The sequence below is a fragment of the Borostomias antarcticus genome (genome assembly GCF_949987555.1).
Source record: "Borostomias antarcticus genome assembly, chromosome: 2".
Taxonomy (NCBI): domain Eukaryota; kingdom Metazoa; phylum Chordata; class Actinopteri; order Stomiiformes; family Stomiidae; genus Borostomias; species Borostomias antarcticus.
The window spans coordinates 31,464,018-31,481,601 of record NC_140235.1 but is presented as its reverse complement, the minus strand read 5'-3'; the positions used below and the strand labels follow the sequence as shown (position 1 = coordinate 31,481,601).

The window sequence follows — 17,584 nt, the reverse complement described above, 5'->3', positions numbered from 1 at the left end:
TATAAGCCCTGTTATAAGGTTATTTACGATCATATACAATGGTCCATATAAAAATTTTGACAAACTGCACTCTTGAAATATTAGTGCTCATGATCATGTCATAGCTAAGTACACAATGGATCCCTATGGGCATATAGAATATCCTTCAAAAAACACCATAAACCCTCGTTTTCAAAGACAGGAAACTCACCGAGCTGACCACACAAGACTGCTAGTAAGCAACAGAAAACTACAAACTATCCTAAACAATTCAGAGGTAGGCCTATTTCTGGTTTCTGGCTGCAAATTAATCTAAACATCTCTGGGATTTAGGAAGTCAATGGATTTAGTAAAATGACCAAATGATAAAAACCTATATGAAGCATACTTTGCGAACATTCTAATTTCACCACATCAACGCACACATGACCATTCAGTGAGTTTTTTTTCTTTGAAAACACAAGAGTTCACTGTTGGGATGGGTGGCACTGTCGGGTTGGGTGGAGGTGGGCGAGCTGGAGTGGCTGGATGCACATATGCGCAGCTTGGTCCTTTGACAAAAAAAATAAAAATAAAAGTGTGTATGTGAATATGTTTGTGTATGTGTACATGTGTATGTGTGTGTGCACAGTATACTGTATATGTGTATGCATGTAAATTATGAATACATATATATACTATAAGTCTTTCCTGTACTGTCTGGTCTGGCTCTGTTGAGGCGGGACTCCGTGCCTATAGGTCTCAGCTTCACAGAGCCAGGCCACACCCCTTTGATGTCTTTTGTGTACATTGTATGTGATTGTATTGTTATTGTTGTTGTTGTTGCTCTTGTCATTGTATGGCGTATTGCTTGTCTGCTTTTTGTTTGTCCTTTGTGATGATTGTGTTCTTTTGTTGTTGTCGTCGTTGTTATTGTGATATTGTATGAAAAAATAAAAAATGATAATATAAGAAAAGACAAGAGTTTATGTTGTTTTTTGAAGGATATTCTATATGCCCATAGTTATTCATTGTATACTTAGCTGTGACATAAGCAATGAGCATTAATACTGGTACCTCAAGAGTTTGTCACAGTTTGTCAAAATGTTGATATGGACCGTTGTATATGATGGTAAATAACCTTATAACAGGACTCATAAGGTTAAATACCTTTAACTATTGCACCTTTAACCCTGATCTTTATTCCAGAGAAATGCTATAGGCATCACACAGAGGTTCAGTTTTAAGTAACTTTATTCTTTAATTTTCTCAGTTACAGTAAGGATAGAGAAAAAGAACAAGCCTCTGCATTCAAGAGATTTTCAGAGAGGTCCATCTGAGAGCTTCACTCTTCATCATGTCCTTTCTGTGATAGAGGAGATTTGTAGAAATTTCAAATTTTGCATTAATCTACAATTTGTGAATAATTCTGTAAAGTAGCTTCTATGATGATTTAATAAAATATACATGTTTATTAGCAATGTGACAATCACTGTTATTCTCTTGTAAAAGTTAAGTTACTGTCTGTGTATATGGTACCTGTAAAGATGTTTATACCTGTACTTAAAGATGCCTTTTGGCCTACCGACCAGGACAGTATTAACATACGACCGAAAAGTCCCCGGATTGTGTCAGCCACGCGCATGCCTCTATTTGAATTGAAAAACCAATGATATCCCTGTGTTGCCGTATATCTCACGACTATTCTGGTGTAATATTGTTCACCTCACTCAATCGGTGCTTCTTTGACAGGCTGTTTTGTAGAGTGTTGCAGGGGTAGCTTGTCACAGTTGTGGCACTTTTCTCTACCAACTCCCAAAACTCAACAATTTTATTACAATAAAGAAAGTACACTCTCAAAACATTTTTATTACAGAATCTGCAGAGAAATTACACATTGTCCCCCTCAAAGTAGTCCCCCCCATAGTTAATGCACTTCTGCATTTGCTTTTGCCACCCATGGCAAAGTACTTGACAAAGTAACAGCAAAGTAACAGCAAAGTAGAACAACTGTGACAAGCTACCCCTGCAACACTACAAAACAGCCTGTCACAGAAGCACTGATTGAGTGAGGTGAACAATATTACACCAGAATAGTCATGAGATATAGGGCAACACAGGGATATCATTGTTTTTTCAATTCAAATAGAGGCATGAGCGTGGCTGACACAATCCGGGGACATTTCGGTCGTATGTAAATAGGGATGAAGATAAATGACATGGTTCTTTACTTTATGTAATCTATTTTAACTAATACAGTATTCATATTCAAATCATTATAATTATTTATTTCAATCAGTAGTCATGGCTTCCAGTATAGATATGATGTTATACAAATATTCTACAAATATGTTACTACAGTATATATAGTATGTAAAGTAGTTTTGTGTAGAATGATTTAGATCAAACAATTCTGACCTTTCCTCCAGTATCACGACTCTTGGCTCTCATCTTGTTGACCTGGGACTCAGCAATATCAGCCCTTTCTTCCGCCTCATCCAGCTCATGCTGCAACTTGCGTAACTTGCCCAGATTCGTGTTGGCCTGTTCCTCCTGAGAAAAACATTGAACAGAATTGTAGTCCCTCAAGAACCTGAAATGTATTGAACCATTTCTATTAGGTGGTTGATAATTAGTACTTACAGCCTCCTCTGCAGTTCTCTTGTAGGATTTGACCTTCAGCTGCAGCTTGTCCACCAGGTCCTGCAGACGGCTCAGATTCTTACGGTCCTCCTCAGTCTGCATCACATAGGAGGTAAAAGACAGTAATGTGCTATTAATGTGGCTATGCAGATAAAATGGCCAGTAGAGAATGCAGAGACGAATTACAGTTAATTATACCTGGTAGGTGAGCTCCTTGATGCGTCTCTCATATTTCCGGACTCCTTTCACCGAGTCACCACTCTTCCTCTGCTCCGTTTCCACCTCAGTCTCCAGCTCCCTCACCTACAATGGAAATGGAAAAGTGAGATAATATTTTTTCAATTATGTTATATCATGCGCATTTGAAATTTCAACAAAGGATCATACGGAAGAGCATTAGGGCCAACAGCAGAGTTTTTTTTTTATAAGCTTCTGAGTTTAAAGTCAGAAATTCTGACTTTTTTCTCAGAAGTTATTTCTGACTTTTTTCTCAGAAATTACGAGTTTTTTTCTCAGAAATTCTGACTTTAATCTCAGATATTCTGACTTTAATCTCAGAAGTTATTTCTGATTTTTTTCTCAGAAATTCTGACTTTTTTCTCAGAAATTCTGACTTTAAACTCAGAAGCTTAAAAAAATAATAAACTCAGTTGTTGGCCCTAATGCTCTTCCATAGGATCAGATGCATTTTAAATCACTTTAATAAAAAAAAAGAAGAAAAAGTAATCTCTTGCATTTGAAAAATGATGTACTGTACTGTAGGTAAGCTTAGGACACATACTCTGGCCTCCAGCTTCTGAACTTGTTTCTTGCTTCCTTTCATGGCGATTTGTTCAGCTTCATCCAGACGGTGCTGCAGGTCCTTGATGGTCTGCTCCATGTTCTTCTTCATGCGCTCCAGGTGAGAGCTGGTGTCCTGCTCCTTCTTCAGCTCCTCTGCCATCATGGCAGCATCAGTAATGGCCTTCTTGGCCTTCTCCTCAGCATTTCTACACTCTTGCACAGCCTCCTCCACTTCAGTTTGAAGCTGGGAAGTGTCACCCTCTAGCTTCTTCTTATGGTTCAGCAGGCTGGTGTTCTACACATGATTATATATAAATTGACTTATACAACGTACATTCACTACATGATAATAATCCATTAGGCTATATAATTGACATGCCAACATACTCTATAAATGTGTTCTGCCAGTGTCTTACCTGAGAGTGCAGCAGCTGAACTCTCTCACTGACATCCAGCAGTTCCTGCTCAGCCAGTTTGCGGCCTCGCTCCGTCTGCTCCACCAGGGACCTCAGCTCATCAAGTTCAGCCTGAAGCAGATTGTTGCGTCTGTCCACAATGGCAACGTTCTCCTTCAGATCATCATTGCCACGGAGAGCATCATCCAGCTGTAGTTGGGAATCCTGTTGAGAAAAATGTTCCAATATTTACTTCAACTTTCCTTGGTGTATATTATCTATCCCTTTAACTCTGTTAATATGCATTGCGGCATTTTGAATGACAGTGTATGCAGTTGTTACCTTCAGATGTGCATGAATGCCCTTGAGCTGTTTCTGGGCCTCTGCTGCCTGCCTGTTGGCCTGGCTGAGCTGTATCTCCATCTCATTGAGGTCTCCCTCCATCTTTTTCTTCAGCCTAAGAGCTTCATTTCTGCTGCGAGTCTCAGATTCCAGGGAACTTTGCAGGGTATCCACCACTCTCTGTTGGTTCCTCTTGGCCATTTCCATCTCCTCATCCTTCTCTACCAGTTTGCGCTCAATGTCAGCTTTGACTTGGTTGAACTCCAGCTGAGATCTAAGGATCTTGCCTTCCTCATGCTCCAGGGATCCCTGCAAGAACACAGCCATAACGTATGTGGATCATTCTTAAAAGTCCATATTCTTTGCATTTTGAGTAAATGTTTCCAGGACTTACCTCAGCTTCTTCTAAAGCTGTCTGTATCTCAGCCTTCTCCAGCTCCAGCTGTTTGCGGACCTTCTCCAGCTCATGGATGCTCTTTCCTCCCTCACCAAGTTGCTCAGTGATGTCAGAAATTTCCTCTGTTGACAGAAGGAAACTCCCTATCAGCTTTTGCAGTTGTAACAATTAAATGTACCTAAATCAATGGTTGATTGACTTTATAGTTATAGTTTGCCACAGCAAAGTCCGCTCTGAAGCAAGGGAAAAGTGCTTGGCTGGATGTCATCCCCCCAGAGGTCCCTAAGAACTGTGATCTCGACAACATCATATTGGAGATCTGCAACCAAGCTCTGATAGAAAACATCAAGCCTGATATATGGTTCCTCTCCAACATCATCCCCGTGCCGAAATCTGGAGATCTGTCTAAACCAGACAACTATCATGGCATTAGCCTGACATGTGTCATAGCGAAAATGTACAATCGCATGACACTAAACCGGATTCGAGATGCCATTGACCCTCACCTGAGGGACAACCAAAATGGCTTCAGAAAAGGAATGACCACCGCAGCTCACATCCTGGCCGTAAGGAGGATCATCGAGGAGGTGAAAAAGAACAACCTAACAGCAGTCCTGTGTTTTATTGATTTCAAAAAAGCATTTGACTCAATACACAGAGGCGTGATGGTGAAAATCCTTAAGGCCTATGGGGTCCCTCCTAACCTACTCCGGGCCATAGAGGCCATGTACAGGGGCACAAGAGCCAGAGTGGTAACCCCGGATGGCAACAGTGGGGAGTTTGACATCCTAGAAGGAGTGCTACAAGGGGACACTCTTGCCCCCTTCCTCTTAATTGTAGCCCTGGACTACGCGCTTAGGAAAGCCATCAGTGGGCAGGAGCAGGAGCTTAGCTTCATAATAACACCTAGGAAGTCTAGAAGAAACCCCGCCGTAGTCCTGGCAGACCTGGACTATGCAGACGACATAGTCGCAGGGTTGGCCTCAGGTTGAATACAAAGAAGACCGAGGCAATCACTTACAACACCCCCCTGGACCACCCACCTCTCAAGACAGCAGGGGGCAATGCTCTAGCAGAAGTTAGCGACTTCAAATACCTGGGTTCCTGGGTCAACTCATCAGAACAGGACCTTAAGGTGAGAAAAGCGCTCGCATGGAGGGCCCTGAATGGCATGAATAGTGTGTAGAACTCCAATCTCCCTCGACACATCAAACTGAGCTTCTTCCATGCAACCATGGAGTCTATCCTTCTATACGGCTGCGAAACTTGGACCCTGAAGCCCACCCTGCAGAAGTCTCCGAATGGGTGCTACACCAGAATGCTGCATGTGGTGCTAAATGTCAACCAGAACGAGCATGTTACCAACAAGCATCTATATGGGGGGCTACCAAAACTGAGTGAGAAAGTGGCATCCAGGAGGATGAAACTTGCTGGCCACTGCCACAGACATCATGAACTCCCAGGCATCAAGCTGATGTCTGGGAGCCAACACACGGGCACCGATTAAGAGGACATCCCACACCAACATACGTGGATGTACTGAGGAGGGACACAGGAGTGGAGAGTTCTGCGGAACTGGCTGGATGTATGGACAACCGAGAGGATTGGAGATTTCGCTGTCAAGCTCGTCTGAGGACAACCTAATGAGTAGTGTAAACCAAAATATTCTGACCTTGGAGGTTCTTGTTCTCCCTCTTCATGGTCTCCAAATGATCCAGAGACTCCTCATAAGAGTTCTTCAGTTTGAAGAGCTCAGTGCTGAGGGATCTGGCCTCTTTCTGGGTGCTCTCCAGCTCAGTCTGGGATTCCTCATACTTCTGCTTCCACTCAGCCAGGACCTTGATATGATACAAACACCATTAACAAACTGAACACTATTTGCAATCACTTAGCTTATTGTCTTTGTCTTTAATTTACATTACTTTATCAAAGTTTCTTTGCTTCTTGTCCAGGGTGGCAGAAGCTGCATTGGACCTCTCCACATCCACCATGAGATCTTCAATCTCATTCTGGAGCCTGTGTTTAGTCTTCTCCAGGGAGGAGCATTTAGCATTGACAGCTTCCACAGCTTCCTCTGCATCTTGAAGACGCTGAGCTAGCTTCTTCCTGATTGACAGAAAATATTTATTTCAGTTGAGTATAAACTGCTGCTACGCGGAACACATATTGTCCGCTGAAAGGTTGCTCAGTTCGAGAAAGATGTATCTTCAACAATTTTCAATTTTCTCACAGAGCAGGCATATTTGATCATGTTCTTTATTTTAAAACTGGTTGTTAAACTAATAGTTTCAGTTTCAGTTTATTTTATTTGTTAGAGAGGGACAATGTACATTAAGAAACATTTTATAAAATAGATTGTACCCAATTGTAGCCAAAAGGCTAGTTTACATTGGCCAGAAATAATGGGCTAGTACCTAGTAAAAAAAATATTAAAACACAAGTACAAACACATTAGCAATAACATATACATAGTATGTTAGATTGATTGTCCAATCGTTCTCTGTATTGATTCCTGTTCTAAATATACAACTGCCTTAAGGGTTCTGAGGGACTCGGACCCCAGGAAGACTAGCTGGCGCCATGACGGCAGCTAATGGGTATCCTAGGCAGGCTTAGTAGGCCTAATAAACACTAAACAATAAACTGGAGTTAACATCTAAACATTTTTTCAAAACAATGTTTGTAAGAGTGGCAACATTCAAAGGTGCGTACTGTAAACTTCTACACAGATGTTCTAATTGCAGTGTATAATGCATCATTTTAAAGCTTTGAGTCTGTACTGAAATTTTAAAAACATTTAAATCTGAGTTAAATATTTAAGTTAAACACATCCTTACTTTGCTTCTTCGAGTTCCTCAGTTCTCTGAATGGCATCAGTTTCATACTTGGTTCTCCACTGAGCCACCTCAGAGTTAGCCTTGGACATGCTGCGCTGCAGCTCAGCCTTGGCCTCCTGCTCCTCCTCATACTGCTCCCTCAGCAGATCTGAGTCATGACGAGCAGACTGCACTGCATGGGCCAGAGCATTCTTTGCCTGTTGAGGTAATAACATGAATTCCATTAATTATGCTCAAAATTTCAACACATCAAATTCATTCATATGGTATGGGAGTTTAGACAAAGATAAAGAGATACCTTGACTTCCTCCTCCAGTTGCCTTTTGAGGTCCTCAATCTGTTGAACATTAGACTGTTTGCCTCTGGTCAGTTGAGAGACCAAGGAGTCCTTATCTTCCAGCTGTCTGGCAAGCTCACCTGTTATAATGTAAAGAAATTATTCTCTCATTTACAATTTGTTAATGTGAATGCAGGGTTTTTCCTGCATAGAGGAATTTTTGGCGCCCCCCAAAGAGATTTTAGCCAGAGCCAAAGGAAAATCACCTGTGCCAAAATGCAAAAAATTGTGAAATAAAAATAGCAATTCAAGTCCTCTCCAAATGTGTTTGATAGTTTGTTTCAAGTGCAGCCGATCTCTCTTTCTTGCATTGTCCATGGTTTGGACCACTAGTAATCGAGATCATTAATGGACAGGTTATCAATATCTTTAACTTTTTGTCTTCATATCCATTTTGTGTCATGTCAGGAGGTTTACCACGATATTGAAAAGTGAGCTCAGTCAGAACGACAGCGAAGAATGTAGGCCTATATGCTGGTAGGCTACTCGGCATAAAACTGAGGTTTCTCCAAAAAAGTCTTTGTGCATAACTCCTCAAGAACCCATTCTGAGCCAGGGAAAACCCTGGAATGTCTTGCTAGTGAGACATCATACCATTCTCTGTCTGAAGCTTTGCTTTCTGCATGGTGAAATCGTTGATAGAACGTTGTCCCTCCTCAGCTTTTGTCCTGTACTCAGTCATCTGATCCTCCAAGGTGCGACACATCTTCTCCAGGTTTGTCTGAAAACATTGAATTTTTCACAATGACAGGTTCCTGTGATTCCTGATGCTGTTACTGAAGATAATCATAATTGATTGGAGAGAATAAATAATAAAAAGGTTAATGATTATGTAGGAAAACAAATTTTTCAGATCAATTAATACCACTTACTTTGGTTTTAACAATCTGCTCCATATTGGAGGCCACATCGTCCAGTTCCAGCCTGAGCTCACTCTTCTCCTTTTCCAGCTTCTGCTTCACTCTCTGGAGGTTGTCAATCTGCTCCCCTAGGTCAGCCACACTGTCTGCATTCTTCTTCCTCAGAGTGGCAGCTATAGCCTCATGCTGCAGAGTGGCTTCTTCAAGGTCTCTGCGCATCTTCTGGAACTCTGCCTCCCTCTTCTTGTTCATTTCAATGTGGGCAGCAGTGGCTCCACCAGCTTCCTCCAGCCTCTCACTGATCTCCTCCAGCTCTCTGGCCAAGTCTGCCCTCTGCTTCTCCACCTTGGCTCGGGCAGCTCGCTCAGCCTCCAGCTCTTCCTCAAGCTCCTCAATGCGGGCCTAAAATACACGTGATTCTACTAAGAACAGAACCTAAGCAAGGGGAGCAATACAAGATGGTTTTGACCAATGCTGATAACTGACCTGTAACTCCTTCAGTTTCTTCTGAAGTTGGGAACCCATGGCCTGCTCATCCTCAATCTTACTGTTGAGTTGGCTTATCTCAAAGTCTTTCCTAGGAAAAATACATGGTTATAGTGTTTTCTCTTAAGGTAATCAGTCAGGATACTGATTGTTGGGGTTGTAATCTTACTTTTTCAGCCTCTCCTCCATTTGCTGCTTGTCGTTCTCCAGGTCCATTAGGCTCTCCTGGGTCAACTTCAAGTCTCCTTCTAGCTTCCTCTTAGTTCTCTCAAGGTCCATTCTCACCTTCTTCTCTTGCTCCAGAGACCCCTCAAGCTTATGAAATACATTTTAACAATAATATTAGACAAATACTTAATGATTCATAAATGGATCATAATCATAATGATTAGATATATATATACTCACATCATCAACCTGCTGCTCCAGCTTGACTTTGGCCTTGGTCAGCGTGTTGACTTTGTCCTCCTCACTCTGCAGGTCATCCAGTGTTTGCTGGTGAGCCTCCTGCAGAGCTTTCTTCTCCTTGGTCAGCTTGGCAATGATTTCATCCAGAGCTGCCATCTCTTCCGTCAGGTTTTTAACCTGAACAAGCAAAGTAAGCGTGTTATTGTCAATACTCATATTGTGAGTTCTATCAATACATGATTGTAATATAAGAGAGGATTTACCTTGTTCTCAGTGGCATGTTTCTCCTTCTCCACTTTAGCCAGAGTGAGTTCCAGATCATCAATGTCCTTCTTGAGCTCTGAGCACTCATCCTCCAGCTTCCTCTTCTTGGCTGTCAACTCTGCATTCATCTCCTCCTCATCCTCCAGTCTTTCTGTCAGCTCTTTGGCTTTGGCCTCAAACTGAATCTTGCTCTTGATCAATCCCTCACATCTCTCCTCAGCATCACCAAGACTGTCTTGCTCCTGTTAGGGGATCAATGTGTTGCATATTGATTAGTTAAATTCATACATAATTAGCTTAGGATGTAATGAGTGGGACTGTTTGCCTTGACTATAACTCACAGTTTGGACTTGGAGCTGAAGGTCATTCTTCTCTTGGAGAAGGGAGACCATCTTCTCTTCCAGCTCCTTCTTCCTTGCTTCAGCTTTAGCATAAGCCTCTTTGAGTTTTAGGAATTCTTCCTTCATGTTTGCCATCTCTTTCTCAGTCTCTGCTGACTTCAACAGAGGTTTGATCTTGAAGTACATCTTCATCCAGGGCCAATTCTTGACACCCATGAAGGCACGGACATTCCACTGGATCACAAGTAAGGAATCCCTGTGAATAATAACATAGTTAGCCTTTGGTTTACTTCTCACCTCAAACTCATATTTTGAATTTCAGTGATAAACATTCTACCTGCGTTCCACAATTTTCTGGAACTCAATTCTGGCTAGTAGACCACGGGCCACAGCCTGGATACCAGTGATGATGAGAGCAAGACGGTCGTCTCTCATCTCCTCAAGAACACCCAGCAGACCAGCCTTGAAGAACACCTGAGGAAGATGGACAAAGGCCATGTTTTCTTTCTAAATACCCTTTGTGAATCGCGCCATTCAAGAACCCAACCATTCCACAACTCTTGTTATTGTTACGAAAATATCTGTGAATTTGTAACAATGATACAATTATTATGGTTAATTTTCTTAAATATTAAACTAAATAGTATGATACAGGGTTGTACTCAAACAGTAGGACTTTTTGCCAACCTCTAAACTGCAGTACATGTACCTTAGTGTGTCCTAATCTATACTGCTCATGGTCAATGTCCAGGGAGCCTAGCAGTTTTTCAGCAGCTTTCTTGTTGTCAATGAACTGTCCCTCAGGTACAGCATTTGGATTGAGGATGCGGTATCTGAATTGAGTTGTAAGATTATACAGTCAAATTATTATCATGATTACAGTTAACACATGTATAGAACAACACTAGATCTTTGGAATTTATTATTATGATTATTATTATTATTTTTACCTTTGTTTAAAGTCACCATACTGGATCCTGTTGGGGAAGCCCTTCCTGCAGATTCTGATGCCTTCCAGCACACCGTTACAGCGTAGCTGGTGCATGACCAGAGGATTCTCCATGGCCCCAGGAGTCTTTGTCTCATTAGGGATGAGGCAACGCACAAAGTGGGGGTGAGTAGACCTCAAGTTGTTCATAAGTTTGTTCAAGTTCTCCTGTGAGTATGAAAAGATACGAATTAAGAAATGAATTGTAGTAACAATACAATTGAACCAAAGACTTTCCCTACCTTGGGATTCATGTGCTGACGTAAGCTAAACGTATTCTACATTGTATATTATATCTTGAGTATAGCATTCTATCCCTGAAATGCAGTGTAATTCTGCCATAAAAAAGAATAATATGAAAAGTACCCTGTGCAAGGCAGACACAGTCTGGAAGGACGAGCCCTTCTTCTTTCCACCTCCTTTGCCTCCTTTACCTGAATCCTGGGCTGTAGACATTGGTAAGATAAAATACTTCTTAAACTAAAAATGTTTATGTAGTATTTGTAGCTTGTGGAGAATTTGCGAATTTATTTGCATATTTGAATGAAGTTTTTTTTTTTTATGACACTGCACCAGCAGCATACGTTTAATAAGCATACCTGAGTCATCACCAGCATAACCCGCAAAGAGATTAGACAGGAACTTAAGTGTTGACTTCTGGAAGAGTCCGACCACAGTCTCATTCAGAGGGTCCTTGTTCTTCACCAGCCAGTTACCAATGTTGTAGTCGACAGTGCCAGCATAGTGAACCAGGGAGAAATGGGCCTCTGGTCTACCTTTTACTATCCTGGGCTTCTGGAAGTTGGGGTTTTTGCCAAGATGATTGTCATATAACTTAGCTTTAAATGTGGCATCACTGGCCTTGGGGAACATGCACTCCTCTTCAAGGATGGACATGATACCCATGGGCTGGTGGGAGAGATGAGTGACAATGAATCAATATATACTGTAGAGTAAAGATTGAGGAATAATCTTGTATCTGTTCACTTTTGCCATACGAATAAAATAATGAATAAAACATTGATGTCACATCCATGATTATTTTGACAAATGCCTGCAATATACCAACCTTCTCAATGAGCTCAATGCAAGCTGCCAAGTCCATGCCAAAGTCAATGAACTCCCACACAATTCCTTCTTTCTTGTACTCCTCTTGCTCCAGCACAAACATGTGGTGGTTGAAGAATTGCTGCAGTTTCTCATTAGTGAAGTTGATGCACAGCTGCTCAAAGGTGTTGAACTAGAAGAGAAGTTCACAGTTTTATTGTGTTTGCTTAAAGTTAAATGGATAGACGGATGGATAGAATAATAGATGGAAAGAAAGAAATCATCCATGTTCATTAAATGGATTTCTTTACACCAAACACTCACATCAAAGATCTCAAAGCCAGCAATGTCCAACACACCAATGAAATACTGGCGAGGTTGCTTGGTGTCCAGAGTTTGGTTGATTTTCACCACCATCCAGAGGAACATTTTCTCGTACACTGACTTTGACAGTGCACCAATAGAGTAGTAAACCTATAGAGATGGATAGAATAAATGACATAGTGATCAACAAAAAAGCTGTGATGAGGTACAATCTTTGGAGGATTTTCTATTGGTAATCCATCAATAGAGAGTGTCCAATCTGTGTTAATTTTAACTATATAAATTATTATATGTGTTTATAGATACACTCCCTGATGTGTTTGATTTAGTGCCCACTGACAGCCAAACATCATCCAGGTGGGTGCTACACACTGGATATGAATGAGGTGATCTATTCCCACAACCCTCCCTTCTAATTCCCCTCTAAGAATCATAAACATCCACTAACCCTAACCCACAACAATAGCAACAATAATAACTAGGGCTGCTAGCAGCAGTGAGCGGGCCCTCACACCCCACGCGTGTTGGGTTGCGGTGCCATTAAAGGGTGTGCTATTTCGGTGTCCAGTACTGAGAGAAACCTCCTGTCACCAGTAGGTGGCACTCTAAGCGTGACTCAATACCAACGCATAGATGTGTTCAGGACGGTACCTTGATGAAGCGTCAGCAATTTGGTGCAAATCGGATAATGTATGTACAGTAGGAGTTTTGAGGACTTCCTGTTTCACCAATAGGTGGCGCTATAAGTATGACACAATACTGACACATAGATGTGTTCAGGACAGAACCTTCATGAAGCGTGAGAAATATCAGACGAATTGGATAATGTATGGAGTTATGAGGACTTCCTGTTTTATGGCGAAATGTCAAAAAATTTGGCGGGGCGCCACGGCAAGGGTGTTTGGTGAAAACAAGGAAAAAATGGCACATTAAGAGCAAAATGGCTGACTTCCTGTTGGATGTTGGGTATAGCTCCAAGAGACATTTTATTGTGTCTCGATGACCTACATATGCCCACCGAATTTCGTTCGCCTACATCAAACTGAAAGGTGGGGATCGCCATTTTAAATTTTCCAGGGGGCGCTCTTGAGCAGTTTTGCCACACCCATTTGCGTCATCCATGAAATATCACATTTTTCACCGGGACTGACTTGTCTGCAAAGTTTCATGGGTTTTCATCGATGTTTAGGCCGCCAAAAAGGCATTTGTTTGGGGAGAAGAAGGTAGAAGGTAGAATAATAATCCTTACAATTTCAATAGGGCCTCGCACCGCCAGTGCTCGGGCCCTAATAATAATAACAGCACTATTAGAATAATCAATAACTACTATTAGTTGTTGTTGTTGCTGCTGTTGTTGTTGTTGTTATTGCCATAACATAAAATAATAATGAGCACAAAATACCACACTATTATCCTAAGACACACCTGCTGGACACTCTGACCTTTGGTGACCCACTCATTTCCAACTTTGACCCTTGGGTGGCAGAGACCCTTGATCAGGTCAGCAGAGTTCAAGCCCATCAGATATGCAACTTTGTCCGTATCTGGAAAAGCAGGATTGATGAAGAGAATGTCTTGATAAGACAATGACATAATAAAGATCGAATTTGGAGATTTAAAATCTCAAAACCCACCCTCAGTGCCATCAGCCTCTGCCTGCTCCTCTCTCTGCTTCTGCTTGAACTTCATGTTGCCATAGTGCATGATGGCACCAATCAGCTTGTAAATGCCATTCTTCTCCTCTTGGGTGAAGCCCAGGACATCAAAGGCATCCTAATACACAGATGAACATTTCCATAATGTAAATGGTAAATGGACTGCACTTATACTGTATAGCACTTTAATCCAAAGTGCTACAATGGCCTCTCATTCACCCATTCACACACAAACACATTCACACACCAATGGCGGCAGCTGCCATGCAAGGTGCTAGCTTGCTCATTGGGAGCAATTCAGGGTTCAGTGTCTTGCGCAAGGACGCTTTGACATGTGGACTCCAACTCCTGAGCCACAGCCGCCATGTCTGTGAAACAGTAGACAGTACAGTACGCAGTAGTTCTAACAGTTATAAAGATATGTTTGCTGTGAAAATGTTTCACTTACATCCGTAGCCATGAGCTCATCAGCATCATTAATGGATGTTACGGTTATCTCTCCTTGGGAGATGAAGCTGTAGTCATAGGGGTTGCTGGTGATGAGCAGCATCTCTGGAAATAACGAGAGAGAAATGTCATGTTTAGGACAGGTTTGTTTTTAATGTATCAATTCATAGTTTGCAACATTCCACACACCCAATTCATTTGGAACTTAAAGTGTGCTATTTTGGACATTTAGCCCTATATGTGGTCTGTCTACCATGAACCTGAAACATAGAGACCATAATTTCACTGATCGTTCCAGTACTGAGCTAGCTGACGTTTTTCTGCAGGCTCTCACTGGGCTACAACGGAAGTCAATGGGGCATATGTAAATACATTGAAAAACTATGATAAATGTGCTTTTCCGAGATGGGAATCACAGGGTGTAATCTTACTGGTCTCTATACTCTCCTGTGAAATGTATCGCAATCTGAATATTTTGACATGTTTGATATGGCTTGGACATAAGCATTCCCCTGGCGTTTGTTTTCACTGCTCCCATGGAGGACTATGTGCAAGTCATGCCAATCACCTAACAATATTCGGATTGCAATACATTTCACAGGAAAGCATACTGAGACTGGTAAGAAGAACGTAAAAACAGACACCCACCCAGAAGTTCTGGTTTCTTTTGGGACAGGATCTGGTAAAAGATGTGGTAGTCTCTCTCAGCCTTGAGCTGATAGGTGACACGAGACTTCTCCAGAAGATCTGATAAATCATAGAATAGCAGCACACTTGTGTCAATGTACTGTGTATCTTGTCAAAGAGATTTGACTACTCCTGATCAAACAATATACACATTATACAGTATTTACAGTACTTACAAGTCTCAATGTCAGCAGATGAAAGCTTTCCACTGACTCCGAAATGAATTCGGATGAATTTACCCTTTTGGTAAAGCAAAAATTCAAAAAGTCAGATAATGTATAACAGCATAAGAAGAGCTGAATGGTGCCAAGGTGTTAAAAACTTACGAATCTGGATGAGTTATCATTTCTGATGGTCTTGGCATTACCAAAAGCCTCCAGAGCAGGGTTGCACTGGATGATTTGATCCTCCAAGGTGCCCTAGAATCCAACATATTACACAGCTTTTAACTTGTGGATTGCTGGATCATTTAATAGCTGTAAAAACATGCATGTTTTATATTACCTTTTTCTCTGTGCTTGCATCCTTCTTTCCACCCACAGCTGCAATACTAGCAAAGTACTGGATGACTCTCTTGGTGTTCACAGTCTTCCCTGCACCAGATTCTCCACTGGGGATGTACAGACCAATGATTATAATTGCATTTATATGAGTTGAAAAGCAAATAATTATAAAACATTTTAATAACCACTTGTACTTACGTGATCAAAACAGACTGGTTTTCTCTGTCTGTTGACAGAAAGCAATTATTGGTGATTGTTTCAATTTCCAGAATTACTCCTGCTTTCACTGATGTACTGTATGGAATAGAAGGGGTTTTACCTGACAACATGTACTGGTAGGCATTGTCAGAGATGGAGAAGATGTGGGGAGGAGCTTCACTCCTCTTCTTGCCTCTGTAAGCATTGACAACTGACTGATCGTACACTGGCAGCCACTTGTAGGGGTTGACAGTCACACAGAACAGCCCTGAGTAGGTCTGTGGAGGAGCAAGTGAAGTCAATCAATCAATCAATCAAAGCTTTATTTATATAGCGCATTTCATACCCAGAGGCAACACAATGCGCTTTACAGAGAACAAGGGAGGTGGGCAGACATCCCACCCCTACATATTCCAGAGGGAAGCAAAAAAACAGTAATCAACCGGGGGCCGGATAAGTGAGCTGTAAAAATTCTTCCCTGACCCCTCTCAACGAGGCGATCGAGCAAGCTCCTGGAGTATGTTTGTCTACCGGCTAAGAACATTTATAGAGCAATAAATAACATTAAATTACATTTTCAGAGTAAGAGAGGCTAATAACATCATAGGAGAGACATGGCAAACATTGGTGTATGTCTGTGTGTGCATAAATGTGCCTGGGCCCAGATAGAGGCAGGGGTTGGGGTAGGGTGGGGGGTAGGAAAAGGATACGGACCCGGGTTAGGGTGAGGGGAAGGGGATCTGAGCCCAGGACTGGTGTCTGTCAGTGTGTGTGTGAGTGTGCCTGGGTCCAGGTAGAGGCAGGGGTCAGGGGTAGGGTGGGGGTAGGAAGGTCAGGGGTAGGGTGGGGGTAGGAAGTTTCAGTTTAATATTTGTTTGATTCAGTGGGAATGTAAACAAATGGTCATTACTCACGTAGATCATCCAGGCTGCATAACGCTCTTTGAGGTTAAACAGCACAGCAGGCTCGTGCAGGAAGGTGAACATCGCCATGTCCTCAATTTTATCAAACTTTGGCGGGTTCTGGGGGTGGACGTCAACATCCTTGAGGGTAAGAGTCTGAAATAAAAGTAAATGGAATTAGCTTTAAGAAATTTCAAAGAATAGAGATTTGATTTATTTGAATAATTAACAATGTAGAGCGTCACTCCATTTAGCCATTCATTTTCCCTCTTTTTTGATTAACAGTTATTATTATTTTCTTTAAAACAGGCGTATTGACAAACTGAAGAAAATTTCATTACAAATATATGTGCTCATTGTGTCACACACCAATTATGCTTCTACCCTCACTTGCCACCTCAATGGGCATGATCTTAGGTCCTCTGACTGACAAGAACACATGAAACACTTCAGAAACTACCACATACACACACACACACAGGCTATCCAAAAACATATGTGTAATATAAGTCAGTGACCACTAGCGGTAAAATAAATAAATAAACTTTTCCTGGCGGACATGTTTTTCCCATAATATTTACCTTTCCATACTCAGTGTCAACAGTGACAGTGTCCCCGTCTCTGCTCACTACTTGCCCCTTGACGTACTCAACCTCTGGGTCAGGCACAAAGCACTCCTTCTTCATGTCAAAAGGACGAGTCTGAGCTTCCAGACGCTCCTTATCTGACTTGCGCAGAAAGGAGGCTGCAGTCCCAAACTCTGCCATCAAGGCATCCCCCAT

General features: G+C 41.8%; 1 protein-coding gene across 4 annotated transcripts; it reads right to left on the bottom strand.

Moving 5' to 3' along the window:
- Window positions 1-1,303: 1,303 nt before the first annotated feature.
- Window positions 1,304-17,584, bottom strand: LOC311325018 (myosin-7-like; the record flags this gene model as incomplete). 4 transcript variants are annotated; one of them, XM_084457646.1, is made up of 37 exons in its annotated part: window positions 1,304-1,324; window positions 2,377-2,511; window positions 2,602-2,697; window positions 2,800-2,904; window positions 3,383-3,679; window positions 3,801-4,004; window positions 4,122-4,430; window positions 4,516-4,640; window positions 6,191-6,356; window positions 6,441-6,624; window positions 7,356-7,552; window positions 7,654-7,772; window positions 8,287-8,413; window positions 8,565-8,954; window positions 9,039-9,129; window positions 9,208-9,353; window positions 9,447-9,623; window positions 9,710-9,952; window positions 10,052-10,307; window positions 10,389-10,525; window positions 10,761-10,884; window positions 11,002-11,207; window positions 11,406-11,473; window positions 11,624-11,948; window positions 12,109-12,279; window positions 12,411-12,560; window positions 13,836-13,954; window positions 14,045-14,183; window positions 14,514-14,617; window positions 15,161-15,259; window positions 15,376-15,439; window positions 15,526-15,618; window positions 15,704-15,809; window positions 15,901-15,928; window positions 16,022-16,178; window positions 16,815-16,958; window positions 17,384-17,584. In XM_084457646.1, 37 exons carry the CDS (start codon window positions 17,582-17,584, stop codon window positions 1,304-1,306), a joined length of 5,823 nt encoding a protein of 1,940 aa, XP_084313772.1. The 4 variants fall into 4 exon arrangements, with proteins under 4 accessions (XP_084313772.1, XP_084313773.1, XP_084313774.1 ...); XM_084457647.1 differs by having other exon boundaries at window positions 11,406-11,485; window positions 11,639-11,948; XM_084457648.1 differs by having other exon boundaries at window positions 11,639-11,948.